This window comes from Jaculus jaculus, chromosome 6, assembly GCF_020740685.1.
Source record: "Jaculus jaculus isolate mJacJac1 chromosome 6, mJacJac1.mat.Y.cur, whole genome shotgun sequence".
Classification (NCBI taxonomy): domain Eukaryota; kingdom Metazoa; phylum Chordata; class Mammalia; order Rodentia; family Dipodidae; genus Jaculus; species Jaculus jaculus.
The window spans coordinates 4,063,083-4,090,000 of NC_059107.1; the positions used below are offsets into that span (position 1 = coordinate 4,063,083).

The following is a 26,918-nucleotide window of genomic DNA, read 5'->3' on the forward strand; positions in this document are numbered from 1 at the left end:
GCAAGGGAACTCTAAAACACATGCCATGGTGTGCCTGGCTTTACGTGGGTACTGGGAATTGATCACAGGGTGGTGGCTGCTTGAGCTGCTGAGCCATTTCCCCAGCCTCTTAATTCTTTTTTTTTTTTTTTTGGACATAGGGTTTTTCACTGTAGCTGACCTGGAATTCACTATGTAGTCTCAGAGTGATCCTCCTATCTTTGCCTCCTCAGTGCTGTGATTAAAGGCCTGTACCACCATGCCTAGCCCTCATATACTTTTTAAATTTCTTTTGTATTTCTTTGCTTTTTTGTCTCTCAGAGAGATGGGAGAGGATGGGCTTGCCAGGGCCTCCAGCCACTGCAAATAAACTTCAGAATGCATGTACGTCCTTACGCATCTGGCCTACATGGGTACTGGAGAACTGAACCTGGGTCCTTAGGATTTGCAGGCAAATACCTTAACCGCAAAGCCATCTCTCCAGCCCTTGCTCTTTTCTGAGGCATGGTCTCAGTGTAGTTCGGTCTGGCTTTGAATTCACAGCTTGAGTGTTAGGAGTGCAGATAGGAACCACTGTACTATGCTGAAGGAATTACTTAGTTTCTTGTGTGTGTGCATGCGTGTGTATGTGTTGTAACAAATGACCACCACATGCCTGAATCACTCTTTGGTTCCGAGTTATATGGGTGGCTGGGGAATTGAATTCTTGTGATAACAGGCTTTGCAAGTAAGTGCTTTTAACTGCTGAGCCATCTCCACATCCTGTTTAAACATCTCTCTTTGAGATAGTTTCACCGTTTAGCTCCAGGCTGCCTTTAAGCAGGCTGATTTCAAAGCCTCTTGAGTGATGAGATGTATGTGCACCACCACGCCCAGCCTTGGGGAACTGTTTGAGGATCCTAAGGTGTCATAGGCTAGCTTTGCAGGCACACCTACCTGCCTACCTTCCTTTTGTCTGTCCGTCTGTCCTTTGCAAGCAGGGGAGAGAGGGAGGGAGGGAGAGAGGAAGAGGTACACAGAATGGGTGTGCCATTCACTGCAAATGAACTCCAGATGCATGCCCTCCCTTGTACATCGGGGGAATTGAACCTGGGTCCTTTGTCTTTGTGGGCAAGCGTTTTAACTGCTAAGCCATCTCTCTAGCACCTTTAAAAATAATGTTTTTATTTATTTATTTGATAGAGAAGGGGGAGGGGAGAGAGACTGAGAATGGGTATGCCAGAGCCTCCAGCCACTGCAGATGAATACCAGATGTGTGCGCCCCCTTGTGCATCTGGCTAACGTGGGTCCTTGGGAAGCAAAACTGGGTTTTTTGGCTTTGCATGCAAATGCCTTAATCACTAAGCCATCCACATCCAGCTTCCCCTCCCTTTTTTTTTTTTTTGAGGTAGAGTCTGTAGCCTAAGCTCACCTGGAATTCACTATATAGTCTTTAGGGTGGCCGTGAACTCATGGTGATCCTTCTACCTCTGCCTTCTGAATGCTGGTATAAAAGTGTTCACCACCATGTCTGGCTTAGGCATTTCTAAGGATAGTAATTTCTGGTCTTTTATTTTTATTACAATAACTTTTTTTTTTTTTACTGTGTTCTGTTATGAATATAAACTGTGCAATATATGTAGCTATCTATTTAATACCACTAAATACTCTTTGTTTTTCTTTTTTTCTTTTCTTTTATCACTGAATACTCTTAACTGTCCTACTGGATTGAATTAGTTTCCTTGATCGTACACAAGTTTCTGTAGATATTTGAGGATGTTGGGGACTTTCTTGGCTAAAACACGGTTCATTGCACAGTAAGCTTTTCAATTTGTTGTAGGTTCCGTGTTTCTATACTGATGCCGAACGACGCTCAGTGATGGATGCGACACAGATCGCAGGTCTCAATTGCTTGCGGTTAATGAATGAAACTACTGCAGGTAAGATGGGGTTATGTGACTAGGTTTTTAAAAAATTAATTTATTAGAGAATGAGAATGAGCACATCAGGGTCTCCAACCACTACAAACACACTCCAGATAAATGTGCCGTCTTGTGCATCTGGCTTATATGGATACTGGGGAATTGAAGTTGGGTCCTTAGGTTTTGCAGGCAAATGACTCAACTGCTAGGTCATCTCCCCAGCCCATGACTAGGTTTTGACTTGTCCAGTCTCTAAGGCTGGGCTTGGGAGATGGCTCACTGATGATGCTGGTGGAGCCTGCCTGTCTCAGGTTCAATTCCCCAGCCATGTAATTAAAACTGAGACAGACATTTGTTTGTAGGGGCAAGAGAGAATAGTGTGTGTGCACAAAAGCATTTATACAAACAAGTAAATTAAAAATTATTTAAGGCTGTTAAATCATGTGTGCACATGTGTGTATGTGTGTTGGCTCGTGTGTGTACTTGGAGGCCAGAAATTGATGTTGGGTGTCCTCCTTGATCTCTTTAGTTTACTAAGGCAAGATCTTTGACTTGAACCCAGGGTTCACTACTTATGCTAATCTACACAGTTTGCCCTAGGGTCATTGGGATAACGGGTGGGCCACCACACTGCTGTCTCACTTACATAGCAAGTGCTTTATCAGCTGAGCCAACCTGGTTGTGACTTCCTAACACCTTGCAGTTTTTTTTTTTAATGTGTATGTGTGTGTGTACATATACACATGTATACACCAGGGTCTCTTGTCGCCACAAATGCCCATTACACTTCACTGTGGTGGATAGAGATTGAACTAAGTCCACACAGGCTTTTTTTTTTTTTTTGAGTAGGGTCTCACTCTGGCCCAGGCTGACCTGGAATTCACTCTGCAGTCTCAGGGTGGCCTTCAACTCACGGTGATCCTCCTACCTCTGCCTCCCTAGTGCTGGGATTAAAGGTGTGCGCCACCACACCCGGCACACAGGCTTTTTAAGCAAGTGCTCTTAACCACTGAGCCATGTCCCCAGCCCCTTCTGGCTGTTTGCTCCAAGGATTGCCATTTCTTGCTTACCATGTGTATGGTGTTTCTGGATGCTGTGTCACAAAATAATCAATGTGATCAGTACTTTTTCCTATTCTGATGGTTTATCCCCTTGTTAGTCAAGGCTTTATTTTCAAAGCAGTGCGCTTGACTGTATGTAGCAATGCCTACTCAAGGAATTTTCTAAAGATTTACGGGCTATCAGAGTTGAGATACAGGGCTTAAAACTTCTTGGAGACTAGATGTTAATGTAGAATCAAAATTGGAGAAATTGCTAGGTGTAGTGGCACATACCTTTAATCCTAGCACCTGGGAGGCAGTGGTAGGAGGATCACTGTGAGTTTGAGGTTAGCCTGAGACTACACAGTAAATTCCAGGTTACCCTGGGTTAGAGTAAAACCCCACCTTGAAAAATTAAAAATTAAAACATTTAAATTATTTTAAAAAGTAAACTAAATTAAAAAGGGGCTGGAGAGATGGTTTAGCCACAGGATCTCTGTTTGACTTTTCAGGACCCACGTAAGCTAGGGGTTGTGGGGGTGTGGAGTTCAATTGGTATGGATGGAGGACCTGGCACGCCCATTCTGTCTGTCCCTCCCCCTTCAAATACATAAATTAAAATATATTTGAAAGTTGGTGAAATTAAGGAAAGTATGTTTGGAAAGTGGAGGAACTGATTTGGGAATAATTTCCTAAAGTTCACCAGAAACTGAGGAAGCCTAAATGACACTGTTAGTGTCAGTGCGTGAATGTGTTTTGCCATGCTTCAATAATTGAGTCTGTCTGAAACACAGTACCCAGTGGATCTCATTACCTGTATAAACCTTTTCTTTAAAATTGACAGCTTCCGTAATTATAGACAATAGACCATGGTAATTCCTTCCACTCTCACTTAATCCTTTGTAACTTCATTCTCTTAACATACCTCCTCCCCCCCAGTCAGTCTCTTTCATTTTGATGTCATGATCTTTTCCTCCTATTATGAGGGTCTTGTGTAGGTAGCGCCAGGCACTGTGAGGTCATGGATATCCAGGCCATTTTGTGTCTGGAGAAGTGCATTGTAAGCAGTCCTACTTCTTTGGCTTTTTTTTTTTTTTAAACTACTATAATAAATAATAGGGCTGGAGAGATTGCTTGGTACTTAGGATGCTTGCCTGCGAAGCCTGAGGCACTAGGTTCCTTTCCCCTGTATCCACATGAGCCAGATGCATGAGGTAGCCGTGCATCAGGAGTTCATTTGCAGTGGCTGCAGGCCCTGGTGTGCACATTCTGTATTTGTCTTTCCTCACCCTCTCAAATAAATACTTAAAAAATAAACTTTAGTATTCGGTTGATATGTTGATACACTTTTTTTTTTTCTTCTGTAGTTGCTCTTGCATATGGAATCTATAAACAAGATCTTCCTGCCTTAGAAGAGAAACCAAGAAATGTAGTTTTTGTAGACATGGGGCATTCTGCGTATCAAGTTTCTGTATGTGCATTTAATAGGGGAAAACTGAAAGTAAGTATTTTTTTTTTTTTTTTGAGAAGACTGTTAAGAATATAGTCAGAAAACTTTGAGAGATACTTAAAAAGAATTCTTTTTACTGATGCTAGCTTGCTTTGATCCACCTGAATTGAAAACTAGGTATTATGGTGGGGGGATTTAAGGTTGTGGGCCCAAAATAGTATATTAACAGTTGATGCAAAGTCAGGTGTGGTGGCGTACGCTTTTAACCCCAGCACGTGGGAAGTAGAGGTAGGAGTATTGTTGTGTGTTTGAGGCCACCCTGAGACTACATAGTGAATCCCAGGTCTGCCTGGGCTAGTGAGACCCTACCTCGGGGTAAAAAAAAAGTGATGCGAATTTGATGTGCTGGGGCATACTTTTAATCCCTGCACTTGGGAGGCAGAGGATCACCGTGAGTTCAAGGCCAGCCTGAGACTACATAATGAATTCCAGGTCGGCCTGGGGTAGAGCCAGGACCCTACCTCAAGAAACAACAACAAAGGAGTTGGTGCAGAATGAAGTAAAAGTACACAAACCTTGGGCTTGAGGGATGACTTAGCGGTTAAGGCATTTGCCTGCAAAGCCAAAGAATCCCAGTTTGATTCCCCAGGACCCATGTTAACCAGATGCACAAGGGGGCGCATGCATCTGGAGTTTGTTTGCAGTGGCTGGAGGCTCTGGCGTGCAGATAATATTCTCTCTCTCTCTCTCTCTCTCTCTCTCTCTCTCTCTCTCTCTCTCTCTCCCCCCTTTGTCTCTCTGTCCCTCTCAAATAAATAAAAATAAAAAATTTTTTTACAAAAGTACACAAACCCTGAGTAAAAAAGCTCAGGTCACCAAGTCCTCTTTCTCCTCTGTACCATGGGGACACTGCTTCCCTTGCAGGCTGTTGAGGATTTTCTACAGGGATTCTCTTTGCACCAAGGATTGAGGTGCTGGTAAAGGTGGTCTCTGCCCTTTACGTGTTTAGTGCCCTGGAGAAAAGATAATGGGGCTAGAACTTGGATACTAAAGAAAGGTAGACCAGAAGTACTGTTCAGGGTTTCTGGAAAGCTTACAGGTTCTGAAGTAAGGACTTTTCATGCCTACAAGTGTTGAAGGAAGGGCCAGGGATGGTGGTGGTGATGGAGCGGCAGTCTCTTCTCTAGCTCACAGCTAATGCTTGTTTCAGTGACTGCAGTCATGAATCAAAGGCCGTGGTTTCAAGGTTTCAGTTGTATCCCCCCTCTCCCAGTGAATCTGTGGGAGAGACTAATTTGAAATAAGTATTTCCTTGTTTGGGGAAACGTTTTGCTTTCTTTAAACTTTCAATGTATCTAATGATTGTTTTGTTTGTGGTAGGCTCTCCCTCTAGTCCAGGCTAACCTGGAATTCGCTATGTATTTTCAAGCTGGCCTTGGACTCAGTGATGCTCCTACTTCTGTCTCCCGAGTGCTGAGGCTAAAGGCGTGCACTACCATGCCTGCCTACTAGGGTTTTTTTTTTTTTTTTTAAAGCTATCAATGCTTGATTGGGAAATGCAAGGTTTATGGCATTTATAAGTAGAAGTGATGAATCAGCTGTAATCTCAGTGATTGAAAATTAATAATCCATGCTGGGTGTGGTGGCCCAGCAGAGAGAGAAGGGGCACACTAGGGCCTTAGCTACTGCAGATGGACTCCAGGTGCATGCTCCATTTTCTGCAACTGGCTTACGTGGTTCCTGGAGATTCGAACCTGGACCCTTTGGCTTTACAGGCAAGTGCCTTAACAGCTAAGCCATATCTCTAGCCCTTGTTTTGTTTTTGAGAAAAGGGCTTACTCTTTAGCCCAAGCTGGCCTTGGACTCATACTAATCCTCTTGAGTTAAAATCTTGAGTGATAGCATGGTGTCATGTATGTGTTTTCATTTTTTAAATTTTTACTTATTTAAGAGAGAGGAAGAGGCAGAGGGAGAGACAGACAGAATGGGAGCGCCAGTGCCTCCAGCTACTGCAAAGGAACTCCAGACCCATGTGCCACCTTGTGCATCTGGCTTATGTGGGACCTGGGGAGTTGAACCGAGGTCCTTTGACTTTGCAGGCAAATGCCTTAACTGCTAAGCCATCTCTCCAGACTGCTTTTTATTATGTAATTTATTTTAAAAAGTTTTTGTAAAGATAGAAAATTCTGTTTAGTAGACAGCAAGGGGAAGTGGACTTCATAGTTTTAACAATGATTTAGTGACATACATACTGCATTTTCAACATTGTTTTTACTTATGGGTTTAAAAATATTTTTACTTGGGGAGGGAGGGAGGGAGGGAGGGAAGGAAGGAGGGTGTATGCTAGGGCCTCTGCAAACAAATTGCAGACACATGCACCACCTTTTGCATTTGGCTTACTTGGGTACTGGGGAATTGAACCTGAGTCCTTAGGCTTCACAGGCTTAGCCTTAACTGCTAAGCCCATCTCTCCACTCCCTGGATTTTTATTTAAGTTAACAAGGATGTATGATGAAAATATTTTATCTGCTTTTGGTTTTTCGAGGTAGGGTCTCACTCTAACTCAGGCTGACCTGGAATTCACTATGTAGTCTCAGGGTGGCCTCGAACTCATGGCTATCCTCCTACCTCTGCCTCCTGAATGCTGTAATTAGAGGAATGCACCACCACACCTGGCTTATTTATTCTTTAAAATGTATTTATTTGCAAGCAGAAAGAGAGAAGGTGAGATTGAGATGGGTTGACTATGGACATCCAGGGCCTCTTTCCTCTGTAAATGAAGTCCAGATGTTTGTGCCTCTGGCTTTATATGGGTAATGGAAAATTTAACCCAGGCTGTTAGACTTACAAGCAAGTGCATTTAATTGCTGAGCCATATCACCAGCCTTCATGAAGTTTTAAATTGGTAACTGTTGGATTAATTATCATTTTTCCCTCTAAGGTTTTGGCCACGGCCTTTGACACCACACTGGGAGGCAGAAAATTTGACGAAGTGTTAGTAAATCACTTCTGTGAAGAGTTTGGAAAGAAGTACAAACTGGACATAAAATCCAAGATCCGAGCATTGTTACGGCTGTCTCAGGAGTGCGAGAGACTCAAGAAATTGATGAGTGCAAATGCTTCAGACCTCCCTTTGAGCATTGAATGTTTTATGAATGATGTTGATGTATCTGGAACTATGAATAGGTAACCATCTCACATAGAATTTTTTTCTGTTTTTGATTTTTTCAAGGTAGGGTTTGCTCTAGCCTGGGCTAACCTGGAATTCACTATGCAGTCTCAGGGTGGCCTTGAACTCATGACAGTTCCCTTCTGCCTCCCAAGTGCTGGGATTAAAGGCGAGTGCCACCATACCTGGCTACATTATAGTAAATTTATTTAGCTAATGTTGAATTATCTTGGTTGTTAACATGATAACTTTAGTTCTTTAAGTAAAATTTGCAGGTCATGTTGGAGCCCTGGGTTTTATTCAGATGTTTTATTCTGATGACTTAAATGTTCCAGGAAATTGGTCCTTTACCTTTGCATATATTATATGTGAATTAACAATTTTCACAGAATTTGGGCACTCTGCTTTGAATGCCCAATTAAGGTGAATTGGTTAAGAAATTGTTCTTTTTCAGTAGTCGATCATTTTTTTAGTGCTGCAAGAATCCTGGGTCATTGATACTTAGGACTGTTTCACAAGCAGTGTTACTGTTGTCTGACTGTGTGATGAGGTCCAAGGTGTTTGTTTTGCTATGAACTTAACTGTCAGAATTCAGGCAAGACTGACAGCTTGTTTGGGAATGTGTGCTTGGGTGATCCTTAACAGGTTTGATAAGGCATTGGTTTCAAAAACATTTTACGTATTTGAGAGAGGCAAATAGAGAATGGGTGCACCAGGGTCTCTTGCCAATGCAATGAACTCCAAGCATGCACCATTTTGCCATTTTGCTTTATGTGGGTATTGGGGAATTGAATCCTGGCTCTCAGGCTTTGCCAGCAAGTGCCTTTAACCACTGAGCCATCTCTCCAGCCCTTACATTGAATTTTGACTACTATCTAAATTTGTCCTCACTGTCTTTTTTTTCTACTTACAAGTCGTGCCTTTAGCCCATTGTGGTGGGACACCCCTTTAATCCCAGCACCTGGTAGGCTGAGGTGGGATCGCTGTGAATTTAAGGCCATTCTGAAGAATTCCAGGTCAGCCTGAGCTTAGAGTGAAACCTTACCTCAAAAAACCAAAAAACAAAGGAAGTGATGACTTTCATTTTTATTGAGCTGATAGAGGGAAAACGTACACACACACGCCTACAAAGCCAATGGACCCATGTTTGATTCTTCAGGACCTAATGTAAGCCACATGCTTAAGGAGTGAGTTTGCAGTGGCTGGAGGCCCTGGTGTGTACCTATTGTTTCTCCATCAGTCTCTCAAATAGTTAAAAAAAAAAATTAGTGGGCCTTCACAAGCCTGACTTGCCCTCCCGAAGAAGATAGTGAAAGGGCTTGCTGTACATGGGCAGAGTTCTGTGCATGTCACCTCATTTAATCCTCTAGCTCAGCAGATGTGATCTCTCCAGACTTAAGAGTTCAAGAGAGCCGGGTGTGGTGGCGCATGCCTTTAATCCCAGCACTCGGGAGGCAGAGGTAGGAGGATCGTGGTGAGTTTGAGGCCACCCTGAGACTACATAGTGAATTCCAGATCAGCCTGAGCCAGAGTGAGACCCTACCTCGAACCCCCCCCCCAAAAAAAAGTTCAAGAGGTTACCCAAGCTTATGTAATTTAGTTAGAGGCCAGTATGGGCTACATAAGATCCTAGCTTAAAAAATAAATTTTTTTTGAGGTAAGATTCACACATGAAATGAACCACTTAAAAGTGGACATTTCTGAGCCGGGCGAGGTGGCACACGCCATTAATCCCAGCTCTCGGGAGGCAGAGGTAGGAGGATTGCTGTGAGTTCGAGACTACCCTGAGACTACATAGTGAATTAGCCTGAGCTAGAGTGAGACCCTACCTCAAAAAAAGAAAGATAAATAACAAAGTTGACAGTTCATTTGTATTTAACATGTATGCAGTATTCTGAAACACCTGAACATAGTAGAAAAACATTTTCACCACAAAATAAAACCCTGTACTTTGTAAACAGTTGCACTTCCCCTTTCCTCTGGACACTGGCAACATTTTGCCAATGGAATTAAAGGTGTGCACCACCATGCCCAGTGACATTGGCAACTTTCAGTCTGTGTTCTGCAAACTTGGATATTTCAGTCCAGTGGAATCATAAAATAAGTATCTGCTCTTTTCCTTAGTCTGTCTGAAGTTGACTCATACTGGAGAATATGCCAGTATTTCATTGCTTTATTTGGCAAGTAATAATTGATTATGTAGATTTTTTGAGCCATTTATTCACCAATTGCTGAGCATGTGAATTTATTATTTTTATTATAAAAGATAAAATAACTTATATGAGTAGTCCTGCGAGCATCTGTACACATATTTGCTTGAATGTTTCCAGTTCTTTGATGTATATACTTGGGAATGGGTCGCTAACTCAATTTCGCAGTTCTGTATTTTTCTTTTCTTTGGAGACCAAGCTTGTTAGGTAGCAGAGGATGACCTTAAACCCTTGATTCTCCTGCCTCCACCTCATGAATACTGGTATTCCAGACCAGTGCAGTGGCCACAGCATAGTCTGTCCGCTGTGTGATTTATGATGGGCTTGGATAAACCCTGGGCTTCCTGAATGCAAGGCAAGTGCCCAGCAGTTGGCTCCATCCCAGCCCTGCTGAGCTCTTTGTGGAACCACCGACGACCTCTCTTTCCCTTGGCAGCTTACCATCATACTCTCCGCCTTGGTTCATGAGGTTCGGCTCTGCTTGGTTGTCGTTGCTTCTTGAGTTGAAATGATTGTCACCCACAGGGATTCCCATGAGTTGTGTATCTTTTCATTCTGCTTGTTGGTAGGGCATTCTCTTCATTCCCAGTGAGACATGTGTAGGTAGTGTCCCTGACTTGTGTGGTGAGGACAGCTTCCCATGGTTGTACTTGTGAGCTGAGTGAGCTGTGCACTGATGCAAGAGTTCCTAGAGGAACTGGGCTAGGTCATGAGAAGAATATTGACGTTCTCTTCTTTCTCCATAACCCTAAAACTGGTTAAAAGAAAATAGAAGAATCTTGCAAATGTTTCCTTTTCTGTAAGCAGCCCCCTAGTCTATGTTCTGTTTATCTATCCAGAATAGTCGATAGAACTTACTTTGGGAGGTTTTTGAGGTCATCCCAGGGTGGCCTTGAACTCATGGTGATCCTCCTGCCTGTGCCTCTTAAGTGCTGAGACTAAAAGTGTGTGTACCATGTGTGGCTTTGTTCCCTTGTTTTGTTTTTGTGAAGTAGGATCTCTCTAGCCTAGGCTGATCTTGAATTCACTTTGTCGTCCCATGTTGACTTTGAACTCATGGCAATCCTTCTACCTCTGCCTCCCTCCCGAGTGCTGGGATTAAAGGCGTGCGCCACCATGCCCAGCTGTTATCTTTTTTATGTTCCCATTTTGACTGGCTTTTGGGGTTCTGTCTGATGTTGTGTCATGTTACCAGTTACTAAAACACATTTATCATTTTAAGCGACAGAAAGGTCGCCCCACAGCCTCCAGATGCATGCACCCCCTTGTGCCTCTGGTTTGTTGTGGGTAAATTAAACCTGGGTCCTTAGGCTTTGTAGTAAGGGCCTTAAGTGCTGAGCCATGTCTTCAGCCAACGAGTTTCATTTCATTGCTGCAGTTAGTTGTCCTGCTTGTCTGTGACGCTGCTGCACGCCTGCTTCTCTGTGCTGAGCAGCGAACACCCGCGTGGGACTGCTAAGTCGTGGCGTCACTGACCTTTTAACCTTCTGAGGAACTATGGAAGTTGAATTTGGTTTTTCATACCCAGGATGTATGGGAGATCCAGTTCCCCTGTACCCTTGACAGTGCTGAGTGTTATCTGACTTAGGAGGGGGCTGGTTGTCCACATACAAGTGGAGTGTGAGTAAACTATTCTTTTTTTCAACAGAGGGAAGTTTTTGGAGATGTGTGATGATCTCTTAGCTAGAGTGGAGCCACCACTTCGCAGTGTCTTGGAACAAGCCAGTAAGTTATTTTATGATTGAATTGTTTATAGGTCACATTTCTTAAAAAACACTGCTTTTCCCTCCCAAGCAGTTAGACAAATATTTGCTGTATAAACTCCTTCAGTTCCATACTAAGCTTCTTTATCTTAACCCTGGAGTGTTCCTCCCCAAAGTAACTTTTTGCTAAGAATGTAAGGAAATCTTGATGTTTTTCCATAAAGCCTAATTTAGATTCACAGATGGGTATATGGATATATAATCTTGATTATTTATTATAATAATCTTTTATTATGCTTGTGTGGTCGTCTTACAAACTTTTATGTCAGTGAATCCCTACTTAAGTGAAAGACATGTGGTGTTAAAGGAGGATAGGAAAATCACATGTTTAAATAAGGTGTTTTAATTTTTGTCTCATGCTAAAAGGAGGTGGCTGTTTGATTTAGAAATAGAGAATGCTTGCCTCATATTGTACCCTTATGTGGTTGGAAAGGTGGTGTTAGCTTCGCATAGGCCTGGTCTTAAATCAGAGTGACCACCTACGCTAGAAAAGGTACATTGTTCCCATAGTGAGGCAGGCTCTCACTCTGCCCTAGGTTTGCCTTGACTTCATGATAACCCTCCTACTTCAGACTCGTGCAAGCTGGGATTTTTCAGAGTGTGCCACCACATTTGGCACGCCTTCCCCATTTTTTTCCCCAGTCTTTTGAGAGGAGTATTGGGTATGTGGGCCAGGCCGGCATTGGTTTGAGCAATTTTCTTGTCTTAGCCTTCCAAGTACCTAGAACTATAGACAAACACCACTGGCCACAAGTCCTTTTCTGTAAAAATTCTCAAGAAATAATCAGTGCTTGGGCTGGAGGTGTGACTCAGATCTCACTTGGTATACTAGCCTACCATACAAGAAGCCATGCTTCCCTTCTCCACCACCACGTGAACTGGGTGTGGGTTGAGACTATATGAAATCCTGTCTCCAAAACAAAAAGTAAGTCAACAGCTGTTAGATCCAATATGACGTGGTATTGGGCTGTATTTTGTAAGCCACAGTAAGGCCTTCGGATGGCCTACATGCTTTGATCTGCGGAGACTGTGTGCATTTGAGTCTTGGTGTGAGCCCAAGCACCTCTTGCCTTCGTGACGGGTCAGGGGAGGTCTGCTTATGGTAGGTTCTGTGCTTTTCATGTGTTAATAATTCTTTGTGTGGAACTGACTGCCAGAGAATGGAGGTAAGGCCTTGCTGTAGCTCAGTCTTACCTGGAATTCACTATGTAGTTTCAGGCTGGCCTTGAACTCACATTGATATTTCTACCTCGGCCTCCCAAGGGCTGGCATTAAAGATGTGCCACTATCCTGAACTGTGTGTTGTAGGTTGTGGGGAAGGGAGAGGAGGGAGTGTTTTCAATAGATCTGTGGGTTAGTTCACTATGTTAAGTTCCTACTGCTCTTTTATTTGATTGCAAATAACTAATTTGAACATTTGTTAAATTTAACATAGAGTTAAAGAAAGAAGATATTTATGCCGTGGAGATAGTTGGTGGTGCTACACGAATCCCTGCGGTGAAAGAGAAGATCAGTAAGTTCTTTGGTAAAGAACTTAGTACAACATTAAATGCAGACGAAGCTGTCACTCGAGGCTGTGCCTTGCAGGTGAGGTCATAAGTGACTGAGACAACAGTTGCTTGTATATCTGCCTACTAACCTGAGCTTGGCTCAGAGTTGTCTTAGGTGTGAGATCCTGACACCATTACAGTTAAGTGGACAGTAGATGTTCACTAAGGGATTATGCTTACACCATGCAGTAAGATTAGCTGATTGACTTGAAAAAGGCCTAAGCTTGAAATACTGCTCGAATTTGGCATATTGCCTCTTGTAGTAGTATTCTACATGAACAAGTGAGGGTTGGGGTCATTGGAAAACAGGTAAGGAATAATCAGGCTATATAGTTCTATGACTGGAGATGTTTATGAAATTGCTTGCTGGGACACGATTAAGAAACTATCATAAATATTTAAAGATTACCATCAGTGATGGTCTCCTGAAATCATTATTTGTAGGTGTAGTTGATACCAGTTCATAATATTATACTTATCAAATGGAATTTTTAAAAATTATCATTCTAGTGTGCAATCTTATCACCTGCATTCAAAGTCAGAGAATTTTCTATCACTGATGTGGTACCATATCCAATTTCTTTGAGATGGAATTCTCCAGCTGAAGAAGGGTCAAGGTAATGCATTTATTAATCATAATTACATGCACTAAATTCTGTGTTCAGCATGAATAATGGATTCTCCTTAATTTCAGTGGTACAAAATATTTTGTCATACTGTATGAAGCAAGGTGATCAGTTATTATATTCAGAATAAATATGTACTGAGGCATGGTGGCACTCGCCTGTAATCCTAGTACTTGGGAGGCAGCTGCAGTAGGATCAGGAGTTCAAGATTGTCCTCAGCTGTGTAGTGAGTTTGGGGTCAACCTGAGGATGCATGAGGTCCTATCTACAAAAACAAAATGAAGAGTAAATAAATTAGTGTCCATGACTGGGAATGTTGCTCAGTGGTATCTGCTTCCTAGCATGCATGGAGTCCTGAGTTTGATTCATAGCACTGCCTAAACCCGAGTGTGGCAGGGCCCATCAGTGATCTGAGCACGTGGGAGGTGAAGACAAGGTCACCCTCAGCTACATAGAGAGATGTAGGCCATCCTGGGCTACTGGAGACTTCCCCCAAAAAACAACAAAACACAGTTCTTATTTAGCGCCCTGTACTTGAATTTATTGAGATAATAAATAACTTATTTTGCTGCCTAGGTGGGTGTCTTTTCTTACTTAAATTTTTAATTGTTTTTTTTTTTCCCCTCAAGGAAGGGTCTCACTCTAGCCAAGGCTGACCTGGAATTCACTATGTAGTCAGGCTGGCCTTGATCTCACAGTGAGCCTCGTACTCCTGCCTCCCCAGTGGTGAGATTAAAGGTGTGCACCACCATGCCTGGCTTATTTCCACTTCATTGACACTATATTGTGTGTGTGTACGTGTACACGTTATTTTTATTTCTATTAAACTTAAGATCTGGAGACCATGTTTTAGAAGAAGAGAGGACTATATAGCATATGGGTCAAAGTGTTTTGTTCGTCTTGATTTGATGTTTTTCTTTTTCTTCCATCTAGTGACTGCGAAGTCTTTCCCAAAAACCATGCTGCTCCTTTCTCTAAAGTCCTCACATTTTATAGAAAGGAGCCCTTTACTCTTGAGGCCTACTATAGCTCTCCTCAGGATTTGCCCTACCCAGACCCTGCTATAGGTAAGTGGAGTTAAATTCATAACAAGAGCTTGTCTGCTTGAAGAGCTATGAGAGCAGAAAGAAAAAAGGCAGTATGCAGAAATTTAGGGACTTTACAAAAGCAAACTTCTTGTAACCTTAAACCATGGTCTGAACCAGCCAAATGGTTATTTCATGGTGGCTCCCATTGGGTGGCAGTATTTCTAAGTTACTGCTATAGTGAGTAAGGTTTTGCTAGATAAAGACCTTGTGGAAGAGCTGAATTCACATCTGGCCTAACATATAGCTATAAGCCTTACCATCTAGCTTTGGAGCCATATTGGTGAGTCTTTGCAGCCTGGGAGCCGTATGGCAGAGGCGAGCCCCTGGGTAAAGTGCTGGACGTGGTGCAGTGTCACAGGGACATTCAGGCAAGCTTACCTGCTCTTTCTGTGCAGCATAGAAGTAAGTCATGGGAAATCTGTCCTACAAGTTAGTGGGAATAAAAAACAAATACATTATCCAGGTGTGGTGGTGCACGCCTTTAATCCTGGCAGAGATAGGAGAATCAATGTGAGTTCAAGGCCACCTTGGGACTACATTGTGAATTCCAGGACAGCCTGGGCTAGAGAGAGAGAGACCCTACTGCAAAAAGAAAAAAAAAAAAGCCAGACCAAAACAAAGTACATTAAACCTTGGTATATGAATGATTGATGTTTTTTTTTTTCTTTAATGACAAGTCAAGAACTGGATTTTATTTTATTTTATTTTAATTTTTAAATTTTTATTAACATTTTCCATGATTATAAAAAAATATCCCATGGTAATTCCCTCCCTCCCCACCCCCACACTTTCCCCTTTGAAATTACATTCTCCATCATATTACCTCCCCATTACAATCATTGTAGTTACATATATACAATATCAACCTATTAAGTATCCTCCTCCCTTCTTTCGCTACCCTTTATGTTTCCTTTTTACCTTACTGGCCTCTGCTACGAAGTATTTTCATTCTCAGGCAGAAGCCAAATCATCTGTAGCTGGGATTCACATATGAGAGAGAACGTGTTTTGGCCCTGGGTTACCTCACTTAGTATAATCCTTTCCAGGTCCATCCATTTTTCTGCAAATTTCATAATTTCATTTTTCTTTACCACTGAGTAGAACTCCATTGTATAAATGTGCCACATCTTCATTATCCACTCATCAGTTGAGGGACATCTAGGCTGTTTCCATTTCCCAGCTATTATAAATTGAGCAGCAATAAACATGGTTGAACATGTACTTCTAAGGAAATGAGATGAATCCTTTGGATATATGCCTAGGAGTGGTATAGCTGGGTCATATGGTAGATCAATCTTTAGCTGTTTTAGGAACCTCCACACTGATTTTCACAATGGCTGGACCAGATTGCATTCCCACCAGCAGTGTAGAAGGGTTCCTCTTTTCCACATCCCCGCCAACATTTATGATAATTTGTTTTCATGATGGTGGCCAATCTGACAGGAGTGAGATGGAATCTCAATGTAGTTTTAATCTGCATTTCCCTGATGACTAGTGACGTAGAACATTTTTTTAGATGCTTATATGCCATTCGTTTTTCTTCCTTTGAGAATGCTCTGTTTAGCTCCATAGCCCATTTTTTGATTGGCTTGTTTGATTCCTTATTATTTAACTTTTTGAGTTCTTTGTATATCCTAGATATTAATCCTCTATCAGATATATAGCTGGCGAAGATTTTTTCCCATTCTGTAGTTTGCCTCTCTGCTTTTTTCACTGTGTCCTTTGCAGTACAAAATCTTTGTAACTTCGTGAGGTCCCAGTGATTAATCTGTGGTTTTATTGCCTGAGCAATTGGGGTTGTATTCAGAAAGTCTTTGCCAAGACCAATATGTTGAAGGGTTTCCCCTACTTTTTCCTCTAGTAGTTTCAGAGTTTCCGGTCTGATGTTAAGGTCTTTAATCCATTTGGACTTAATTCTTGTGCATGGTGAGGGAGAAGAATCTATTTTCATCCTTCTGCAGATATATATCCAGTTTTCAAAACACCATTTGCTGAAGAGGCTGTCTCTTCTCCCTGAGACTACATTGTGAATTCCAGGACAGCCTGGGCTAGAGAGAGACCCTACCGCAAAAAAAAAAAAAAAAAAAAAAAAGCCAAACCAAAACAAAGTACATTAAACCTTGGTATATGAATGATTGATTTTTTTTTCTTTAATGACAAGTCAAGAACCATGATTTTATTTTTAACCTTTTAAAAAATTTTGCTTATTTATAATTTGAGAGCAACAGACAGAGAACAAGCGAGCCTGTGCACCAGGGCCTCTAGCTACTGCAAACAAACTCCAGATGCACGCACCACTTTGTACATCAGGTTTATGTGGGTACAGGGAGTCAACCCTTGAGCTGGGGTCCTTAGGCTTCATAGACAAGCCATCTCTCCCGTCCCTATTTTTAACTTTTTTACCTGACAACTTTCATAAATATACATAATGTATTTTGATCATAATTCATTCCTCTTCTTTGGGTCTCACTCTCAGTGTAGCCCAGGCTTACCTAGAATTCACTATGTCGTCTCAGAACGACTTCAAACTCACAGTGAATCTCCTACCTCTGCCTCCTGAGTGCTGGGATTAAAGGTGTGTGCCTCCATGCCTGCCTTTCTTTTTTTTTTTAAGTTTTATTTATTTGAGGGATGGGGGAGCAGAGGCAGATAGGATGGGCATGGCTCCCAGCCACTGCAAATAACTCCAGACACATGTGCCACCCTATGCATGTGGCTTATGTGGGTCCTGGGGAGTTGAATCTAGGTCCTTTGGCTTTGCAGGCAAGAGTCTTAACCGCTAAGCCATCTCTCCAGTCCTCAAATTGATGAATTTTGAATCTTCCTAGTAGTCACCTCCATCTGAAAAAGAGGAACTTCTCTACATAGAAGTGAAAGCTGTACTAATATCTGGGCTTAAATATGCATATTTAGAGGCCAGTTGGGTGGGCACAGTACATCCATTGAGCCAAGCAGATAGTAGTAGCTTCCCACCCAGGACTTAGGACTTTCCCAGGCTTTTGAAGAAGTTTTTGGTATCAAATGAATTCCTTCCTATCGAGCAGGCCTTATATCAAACCAGAGAGCACTTGTGCCCTATTAGGTGGACACACGACTGTTAGACATGCAGCTATTCCATGAGTGGGCATGCATGCGTTGGTTGGCTAGCTCTTGTGTAGCTTGCAGGGTCCATTGCTTTTTCGCACTGTCAGTGACTCTTCTTCCTAGCAGGTTGCACAACAGTCCTATCGTTAGGACGAGTCAGGCGTCCTCCAGCTCATTGTGAGCCGGATTTCTTAGTGCTCTCCAGCTGAGGCATATGGTGCCGTTAGCTTCTGGTGGGCACCCAAGGTCCTTAGCAATGATTTGTATTATCTTGGGAGTCTCGGGCCTTCTTGGCCAACAGCTCACCGAGAAGTATGCCATCCTGGCACTGGGATTTTCCTAAAACAACCTATGTCTATGGGCACAGATTCTCTACAGGATATTTTTGCCCAAACTCTTTTTAAAAACTATATACTTTTAATTAGCTAACAAAGAAGTTAGCTTCCATATATGGCTTATTCATTAACATTGTTAGTTTTTTTTTTGTCAAGGCTGGCCTCAAAGTTTTACTGCAGCCTCCTTGGTGCTGGGATAAGGGGTGAGCCACCACACCTAGCTTCGTCTTTAGTTGTTGTTAACACTCCTTTCACCCCTCGCATCCACCCCCTTCTGATCCCACTGTAATCATGTTTTTTAGAATTTTTTTTCGTTTATTTTTATTTATTTGAGAGCAACAGAGAGAGAAAGAGGCAGATATATATAGAGTGGGGGAGAATGGCCACACCACGGCCTCCAGCCACTGAAAACGAACTCCCGATGCATGCACCCCCTTGTGCATCTGGCTAACGTGGGTCCTGGGGAATTGAGCCTCGAACCGAGGTCCTTAGGCATCACAGGTAAGCGCTTAACTGCTAAGCCATCTCTCCAGCCCATGTTTTTTGTTTTTAGTAGAGGATATTGTGAAAAACCTGAGTTTTAGAAATACTTTAGAAGGTCTGGTAAGAAAGGTAAAACCAGGAGGAGATTTTTGAGCTCTTAGCTTGCACGGTGTCACAAAGAGCTTGAGTGTGTGTGAGAGGAGAGAGAAGGCTGATCATTCAAGAGGTTCTGAGAGCACTCACTGTGGCCCACCACTGAGAACCGAGCAGAGCCTGGCCTGTGAGCGGCTGGCGTTCGTGTGTGAGTTCATTGTTCTCTTGTGTCTTTAATTGTCTCCAGCTCAGTTTTCCGTTCAGAAAGTTACTCCGCAGTCTGATGGCTCCAGTTCCAAAGTGAAGGTCAAGGTTCGAGTAAATGTCCACGGCATTTTCAGTGTGTCCAGTGCGTCCCTAGTGGAAGTGCACAAGTCTGAGGAGAATGAGGAGCCTATGGAAACTGATCAAAATGCAAAGGAGGAAGAGGTACTGTGGCCTTTCATAGCGTTCGTGGCGCCCCGGGGCGACTTCTGTAGAACCTGCGAAGTAGACTGGATGCCATGTCGGACCACTAGAGCTGCTGGGAATGGGTTGGCATGTGTCCCCAGGGAGGGTGAACCGTATTCAGATGGTTTGCCTCCATTCAGACCACACAGCCTTGAATTATTCCCCCCCCCCCCCCTGCCGCCCGAGATAGGGTCTTATTGTAGCCCAGGCTGACCTGGAATTCACTGTGTATTCTCAGGGTGATCCTCCTACTTCTGCCTCCCTAGTGTTCGGATTAAAGGTGTGCACCACCACGCCCGGCTAGCCTTGAATTACTTTTATTTTTTGGTTTTTGTAGGTAGGGTTCTTGTTCTAGCCCAGGCTGACCTGGAATTCACTATGTAGTCTCACAGTAGCCTCGAACTCATGGCTATCCTCTTACCTCTGCCTCCCAAGTGCTGGGATTAAAGGTGTGTGCCACCACGCCCAGCAGCTTTATTCTTTGAGATTAAAATAATGTCTCACTTAAGCTAGAGTTCAATGATTCTGCTACTAAGGATTCTTGCTATCTTTGCTTTCCCAGTGTTAGAATTACAAGCATGTACCACTATGCACAGTGTTTTATATGGTGCTGGGTATTTGCTTGGTCCTCTTGCTTTTGGCAGGTACTTTGTTCACTGAGCCATTTCTTCACCCATTGGTTGTGGTTTTTTGTTTTGTTTTTGTTTTTGTTTTTTGAGGTTGGGTCTCACTGTAGCCCAGGCTGACCTGGAATTCACTCTAGTCTCGGGGTGACCTGGAACTCACACGATCTTCCTACCTCTGCCTCCCGAGTGCTGGCATTAAAGGTGTGCGCCACCACGCCCGGCTTGGTTGTGGTTTTTAAATGTATTTAATCTTATTTATGTGTATGTGTGCATGATGTCCCAGGGCTTCTAGCCTCTGAAAATAGTTGTCAGATGCTAGCGCCACTTTCAGTGTGTGCCTTTACATAGGTGACCTTGAAGTTGAACCTGGGCTGGTGGGCTTTGAACGCAAATGCATTTAACTGCTGAGCCATCTCAGTAGCTCTGATGAAAACACTGGTGTAGCAATTGCTTGAAAAAGCTAAGAAGGTCCTGTAGCAGCCTGGAGAAGCTCATGCTCTGTTTAGGTAGTGCTTTTGTAGATTGTGCCAGTTGTATAGCAAGTGTTTTTGGTTTATATATACAGTAAGTTCATCTGCGCTCTTGTTGGCATAAGGACAGGGTGGGGAATGTTACCCTCTTGTAAATGTTGCCGAGCTCCCGAGAAGACAACTGGTGTTCCTGTAACTGTGCGGCATGGCTGGAATGCAGCCCAGGTTGCTTGCTGGTATTTCAGCAGGAATTTCATACTGTGAGATAATGGTAAGTGTCTCATGAAGGCTGCTTAGGTTTTCATCAGTATTTCTAATTTGAGGATTTGTTCTACTTGTCTTCCAGAAGATGCAAGTGGACCAGGAGGACCCACACGTGGAAGAACAATCACAGCAGACACCCGCAGAGAATAAGGCAGAGTCTGAAGACATGGAGGTAGGCTCACTCTAGCCCAGGCTGACCTGATTTCACTATGCAGTTAGTCTCAGGGTGACCTCAAATTTACAGGGATCCTCCTGGGATTAAAGGTGTGTGCTACCATACTTGGCGAATTGCAGTCTCTTAACATCCATAATTTTGATTAAGAAGCTGGTTTGGGAGGTAGCTGTATGCTATTGTTTATTTGAACATGGTTTTTCTTTTAACTTTTTTTTTAAATTGACAACTTCCATAGTTATAGACAAAAAATCATGATAATTCGCTCCCTCTTCCACTTTCTCCTCCTCCTCCTACTATGAGGGTCTTGTGTAGGTAGTGTTAAGACGCTGCAAGGTCATGGATATTGAGGCCAATTTTTATGTGAACCATTGCACTGTAAGCAGTCCTACCCTTCCTTTGGCTCTTACATTCTTTTTGCCACCTCTTCCACAGTGGACCCTGAGCCTTGGAAGGTGTGGTAGAGATATTACAGTGCTGAGCAGTCCTCTGTCATGACTTCTCAGCATTGGGGTGCCTTTTGAGTCTTGAACAAGTTTTTAGCTAGGCTCTGTAGTGTTTGGATTCTGATTATATGGGAGGATAACTTTTTTTTTTTTTTTTTTTTTTTGAGGTTGGGTCTCACTCTAGCAAGGCGGACCTGGAATTGACTCTCTATTAGCAGGGGGGCCCAGAAGCTCTTGGTGATCCTCCTGCAGTGATAAGCGTGCACCACCACACCTGGCATGGAGAATTAACATTTCTAAGCCTAAGTTTTACTAGGCTTGCAAATGGCTATTCTTTATTCTTTAAATTTTTATTTATTCATTTGAGACAGAGAGAGAGAGGGAGGGGAGGGAGGGAGGGAGGGGGATGCACGCAGATAGAAAGAAAAAGTGTGCCAGGGCCTCCAAATGCTGCAAACAAACTCCAGACATGTGCATCTGGCTTGTGTGGGTCCTGGGGGGAAATCGAAGCTGGGTCCTTTGGCTTTGCAGGCAAATGCCTAACCTCTAAGCCATCTGTCCAGCCCGTGAATGGCTATTCCTGTCATACTTAATTTTATGATTTGTTATTGATAAATAGTGCAGCCTAAGATTTTCTTTTCAAATTTTGTCAACTCTTGCTATTGCAAATGAATTCCAGACCATGCACCACCATGCGCATCTGCCTTTACATGAGTACTTCAGAATCAAGCCTGGGTCCTTAGGCTTTGCAGGAAAGTGCCTTTACCAATCTTAAGCCATCTTTCCAGCTCCCACTCTTTTGGTTTTTTACGAAGTAGGTTCTCACTCTGGTTCAGGCTGACCTGGAATTTACTATGTAGCCTTGAACCACTCTTCTTTTTAAAAATTGTTTCATGCAGGACAGAAAGAATGAATGCATGAATGAAAGAATGAATGTACACACCAAGGCCACATGCAGTTGCAAATGAACTATAGATGTATGCACAACTTTGTTTATCTGGCTTTATGTGGGTACTGAGGAATCAAAACTGGGCCGTTAGGCTTTGTAAACTGTGCCACCACACCCAGCTCTACATTTGCTTTTATAGCATACTTCTTTAAATTCCTTAGGAAATTCCAGTGCATAATCTTTCTTACCTTTTTAAAAATTTTGTTTATTTATATTTATTTGAGAGCAACAGACAGGGAAAGAGGCAGAGAGAGAGAGGCGGGGGGGAGGGAGAGAGGGAGGGAGGGAGGGAGAGAGAGAGGGAGAGAATGGTTGCGCCAGGGCCTCTAGTCACTGCCAACGAACTCCAGACGCATGTGTCCCCTTGTGCATCTGGCTAACATGGGTCCTGGGGAATCGAGCCTCGAACCGGGTCCTTAGGCTTCACAGGCAAGTGCTTAACTGCTAAGCCATCTTTCCAGCCCTTTTCTTTATCTTTCTAATATTTTCTAATATTGTCTGTCCCTCCCTCCCTCCCTCCCTCCCTCCCTCCCTCCCTCCCTCCCTCCCTCCCTCCCTCCCTCCCTTTTCTTTTTTCTTTTCTTTTCTTTTCTTTTCTTTTCTTTTCTTTTCTTTTCTTTTCTTTTCTTTTCTTTTCTTTTCTTTTCTTTTCTTTTCTTTTCTTTTCTTTTCTTCTCTTTTCTCTTTTCTTTTCTTTTCTTTTCTTTTCTTTTCTTCTCTTTTCTCTTCTCTTCTCTTCTCTTCTCTCTTCTCTTCTCTTCTCTTCTCTTCTCTTCTCTTCTCTTCTCTTCTCTTTCCCCTTTCCCCTTTCCCCTTTCCCCTTTCCCCTTTCCCCTTTCCCCTTTCCCCTTTCCCCTTTCCCCTTTCCCCTTTCCCCTTTCCCCTTTCCCCTTTCCCCTTTCCCCTTTCCCCTTTCCCCTTTCCCCTTTCCCCTTTCCCCTTTCCCCTTTCCCCTTTCCCCTTTCCCCTTTCCCCTTTCCCCTTTCCCCTTTCCCCTTTCCCCTTTCCCCTTTCCCCTTTCCCCTTTCCCCTTTCCCCTTTCCCCTTTCCCCTTTCCCCTTTCCCCTTTCCCCTTTCCCCTTTCCCCTTTCCCCTTTCCCCTTTCCCCTTTCCCCTTTCCCCTTTCCCCTTTCCCCTTTCCCCTTTCCCCTTTCCCCTTTCCCCTTTCCCCTTTCCCCTTTCCCCTTTCCCCTTTCCCCTTTCCCCTTCTTGTTTGGTTGGTTGGTTTTTCAAGGTAGGGTTCCACTGTAGCCCAGGCTGACCTGGAATTTACTATGTAGTTTCAGGGTTGTCTCAGACTCATTGTGATCTTCTTACCTCTGCCTTCCCAGTCTGGGATTAAGGCATGCTCAACTACACCTGCTTAAAACCCATTTTCATGTCAGTTTGCAAGTAGTGTTTATATATATGTATAGGACGGAGAGAGACTAGTTGGAAAGAAGAAGGCATTCAGTGGAGAGAGCATGTGTGGTGGGAGGGGATTGTGACCACTGTATGTTGTCTGTGTATGGAGGTTGTGAATAAAAAGTAAAAATAGAGCCGGGCGTGGTGGTGCACGCCTTTAATCCCAGCACTCGGGAGGCAGAGGTAGGAGGATTGCTGTGAGTTCAAGGCCACCCTGAGACTCCATAGTGAATTCCAGGTCAGCCTGGGCTAGAGTGAGACCCTACCTCGAAAAACAAAAAACAAAAAACAAAAAACAAAACAAAAAAAAAAAGTAAAAATAAAAAGGACAGGAAACTATTTTCAAAGATTCACTGTTTGCCTCAGGCCATTTCCTGTCCTTTTGCAGGTTGTAAACAGGAGCGGGAGGGAGAAGTAGCTCTCCGCTCATGTGTGTCTGCTTGGGTGAGAGAAAGAAGGGCCAGGCCCTGCCAGGCTTCTTCCCAGAGCTGCCACTGGGATGGCTTGGCACTGAAGCCTGTCAGAAGATTGTTCTGGGACCTGGAGCCAGGTGTGACAGTGCTCATCTGTCATCCAGGTGCTGGAGGCCCTCTCTAAACAGACAAGCCAAATCAAATAAATATGTAAATAAAAGTGATAAGTTTTGGTAGCTGATTCAAGCTACTTGAATAAGGGTGGGGAAATGATACTGAAGACTTATTTTACATTATAGAACAAGTAGAATTAAAACTTTGATAGACAAATAATAGATTGGACAAATTATTTGATGAAAAAATTACTAGAATTTTAAGGAAGTAATGGGTAAAGTAAGAGTAGGCAATTTGAGGAAGTTGTAAAAATAACTTAGGGGCTGGAGAGATCGCTTAAAGGTTAAGGCGTTTGCCCGCAAAGCTAAAGGATCCCGGTTCGACTCTCCTGGACCCACGTAAGCCAGATGCACAAGGGAGTGCATGCATTTGGAGTTTGTTTGCAGTAGCTTGAGGTCCTAATGTGTCCATTTTCTCCCTCCCTCTGTCTGCCTTTTTCTGTCTCTTCAATAAATAAATTATGTGTGTGTGTGTGTGTGTGTGTGTGTGTGTGTATAAATAAAATCAACTGAGGGCTGGAGAGATGGCTTAGCGTTAAGGCATTTGCCTGTGAAGCCAAAGGACCCAGGTTCGATTCCCCATGAACCACATAAGCCAGATAGATGTACAGGGTACATGTGTTATTTGCAGTGGCTACAGGCCCTGGCGTGTGTATTCTCTCTCTGCCTGTCTCTCTGTTTCTGCTTGCAAATAGATAAATAAAATAAATGAGATGAAGTTAAACAAGTTCTCAGTGGAGGAAATGGCACAGTGGAATAGGTTTTCAGAGGAGAAAATGAACTGAGATGCTCTGGAAATTTTAGTGCTACTACTGAGTAATAAAAATTCATACCTTCGGACTGGAGAGATGGCGTAGCGGTCAAGCGCTTGCCTGTGAAGCCTAAGGACCCCGGTTCGAGGCTCGATTCCCCAGGACCCATGTTAGCCAGATGCACAAGGGGGCACACGCGTCTGGAGTTCATTTGCAGTGGCTGGAGGCCCTGGCGTGCCCATTCTCTCTCTTCTCTGTCTCTCTCTGTCCCTTTCAAATAAATAAAACAGAAAAAAAAAAAAATTCACACTCTCCACTAATGTCATATACATGTGCTGGGGATTGAATCCTGGGCTTCACAATAGTAAACAAATGCTCTACCATGAGCTACATCCCCATTTTAAAACTTTTTGGGAGGAGGAGGTAGAGGTGAAGATGGCCTCAAACTCCTGGTACTCTTGCCTCTACCTCTCGAGTGCTGAGGCTTCATATGGTAGTGATTGTGTGTTGACTGTGGGCGTGCAGCAGGTTCCTGTATATGGACTCTACTTACCCCCCCCCCCCCCATACTATTTTATTTGAGAGATGAGGAGGGGAAGGGAAAGGGACAGGGAGGGACAGGCACAGATAGAGTGGGCACGCCTGGCCTCTAGCCACTGCAAATGAACTCCAGATGCATGTTCCACCTTCTGCATCTGGCTTATGTGGGTGCTGGCGAATCGAACCTGGATCCTTAGGCTTTGTAGGCAATCCTCTTAGCCCCAAAGTCATCTATCCAGCCCATTCAATCCCCCTTTTGAGAAGAGAGTGTTACTCTAGCCTAGGCTGTCCCCAGACTCATGACACTTCTCTTACCTCATCTTCCTAAGCGCTGGGATTAAAGGTTTGAGCCACTATTCTTAGCAAATTTTATTCAGTTTTTTAAATATATTTTTATTTTTATTTGACAGAGAAAGAAGGGGAGAGAGAATGTATATGCCAGGGCTTCCAGCCACTGCAAATGAACCCCAGACACATGTGCCCCCTTGTGCATCTGGCTAATGTGGGTTTTGGGGAATTGAACCTGGGTCCTTTGGTTTTGCAGGCAAATGCCTTACTGCTGAGCCATCCCTCCAGCCTGAAAATTTTATTTTTTATATTTATTTATTGATTGGTTTTAGTTTTTCGGTTTTTCGAGGTAGGGTCTCACTCTGGTCCAGGCTGACCTGGAATTAACTATGTAGTCTCAGGGTGGCCTCTTAACTCTCGATGCTCTTCCCACCTCTGCCTCTCAAGTGCTGGGATTAAAGGTGTGTGCCACCACGCCCTGTCTTTAGTTTTTTGAGGTAGGGTCTTGCTGTAGCTCAGTCTGACATGTTGTTGACTTTGTAGTTACAGGATGGCCTTAAGCTCATGGCAGTTCTCCTACATCTGCCTCCTGAGTGCTGGGATTAAAGGCGTGCATCTATTATTTTTTTTTATGGGTTATCAGGGCCTCTTTACTGCTGCAAATAAATTCCAAACTCATGCGTTGTGTTCTCCAGGTATCAGATGGCTCTCTACATGGGTACCTGGGGAGTCAAACCGAAGGCCAACAGGCTTTGTTAGCAAACATCTTTAACATTGTGCCATCTCCAGCACCCAAATTTTTGTATAATTGTAAAATAACGCAAATCTTACATTTAAAGCAAATTGCAATACTGTCTTTAGGAGTTCGCCATTTTGCACAGTGAAGTGCTGCGTGCCATTTGAGTCGTCCCATTTCCCTCCTCAGATCCCTGACAGCCGTATGCTTCCCTCTCTGAACTAGACTTCTTTAGATACGGCGTGCTTTTTAGTTTTCAAATACTGTTATAATCGTGTTATTTAGGTCATCAGAAAATCAAGTGAAAAGCTGTTGTACTGAAAGCAACTTACAAAGCAACTTAGAGAAGTTAGAGAGCAGCTTACGAAACAGCAGCTTAGTTCCCAGCAGATACTGTCAGAAGGCATGGCTGCGCCTGCTGAGGCAGAGCTAGCTGGCCATGTCACGGGCAGAGTCAGGAAGCA

General features: G+C 43.4%; 1 protein-coding gene across 1 annotated transcript in view; it reads left to right on the forward strand.

Moving 5' to 3' along the window:
• Hspa4 (heat shock protein family A (Hsp70) member 4) overlaps positions 1-26,918 on the forward strand; it is a 50,209-nt gene that overhangs the window by 15,998 nt on the left and 7,293 nt on the right. The window contains exons 5-13 of the mRNA XM_045152025.1: positions 1,799-1,898; positions 4,288-4,421; positions 7,312-7,556; positions 11,398-11,474; positions 12,948-13,099; positions 13,573-13,679; positions 14,622-14,755; positions 19,019-19,200; positions 20,664-20,753. Coding sequence (XP_045007960.1) covers positions 1,799-1,898; positions 4,288-4,421; positions 7,312-7,556; positions 11,398-11,474; positions 12,948-13,099; positions 13,573-13,679; positions 14,622-14,755; positions 19,019-19,200; positions 20,664-20,753 — 1,221 coding nt within the window. The remainder of the gene's footprint in view (positions 1-1,798; positions 1,899-4,287; positions 4,422-7,311; positions 7,557-11,397; positions 11,475-12,947; positions 13,100-13,572; positions 13,680-14,621; positions 14,756-19,018; positions 19,201-20,663; positions 20,754-26,918) is intronic.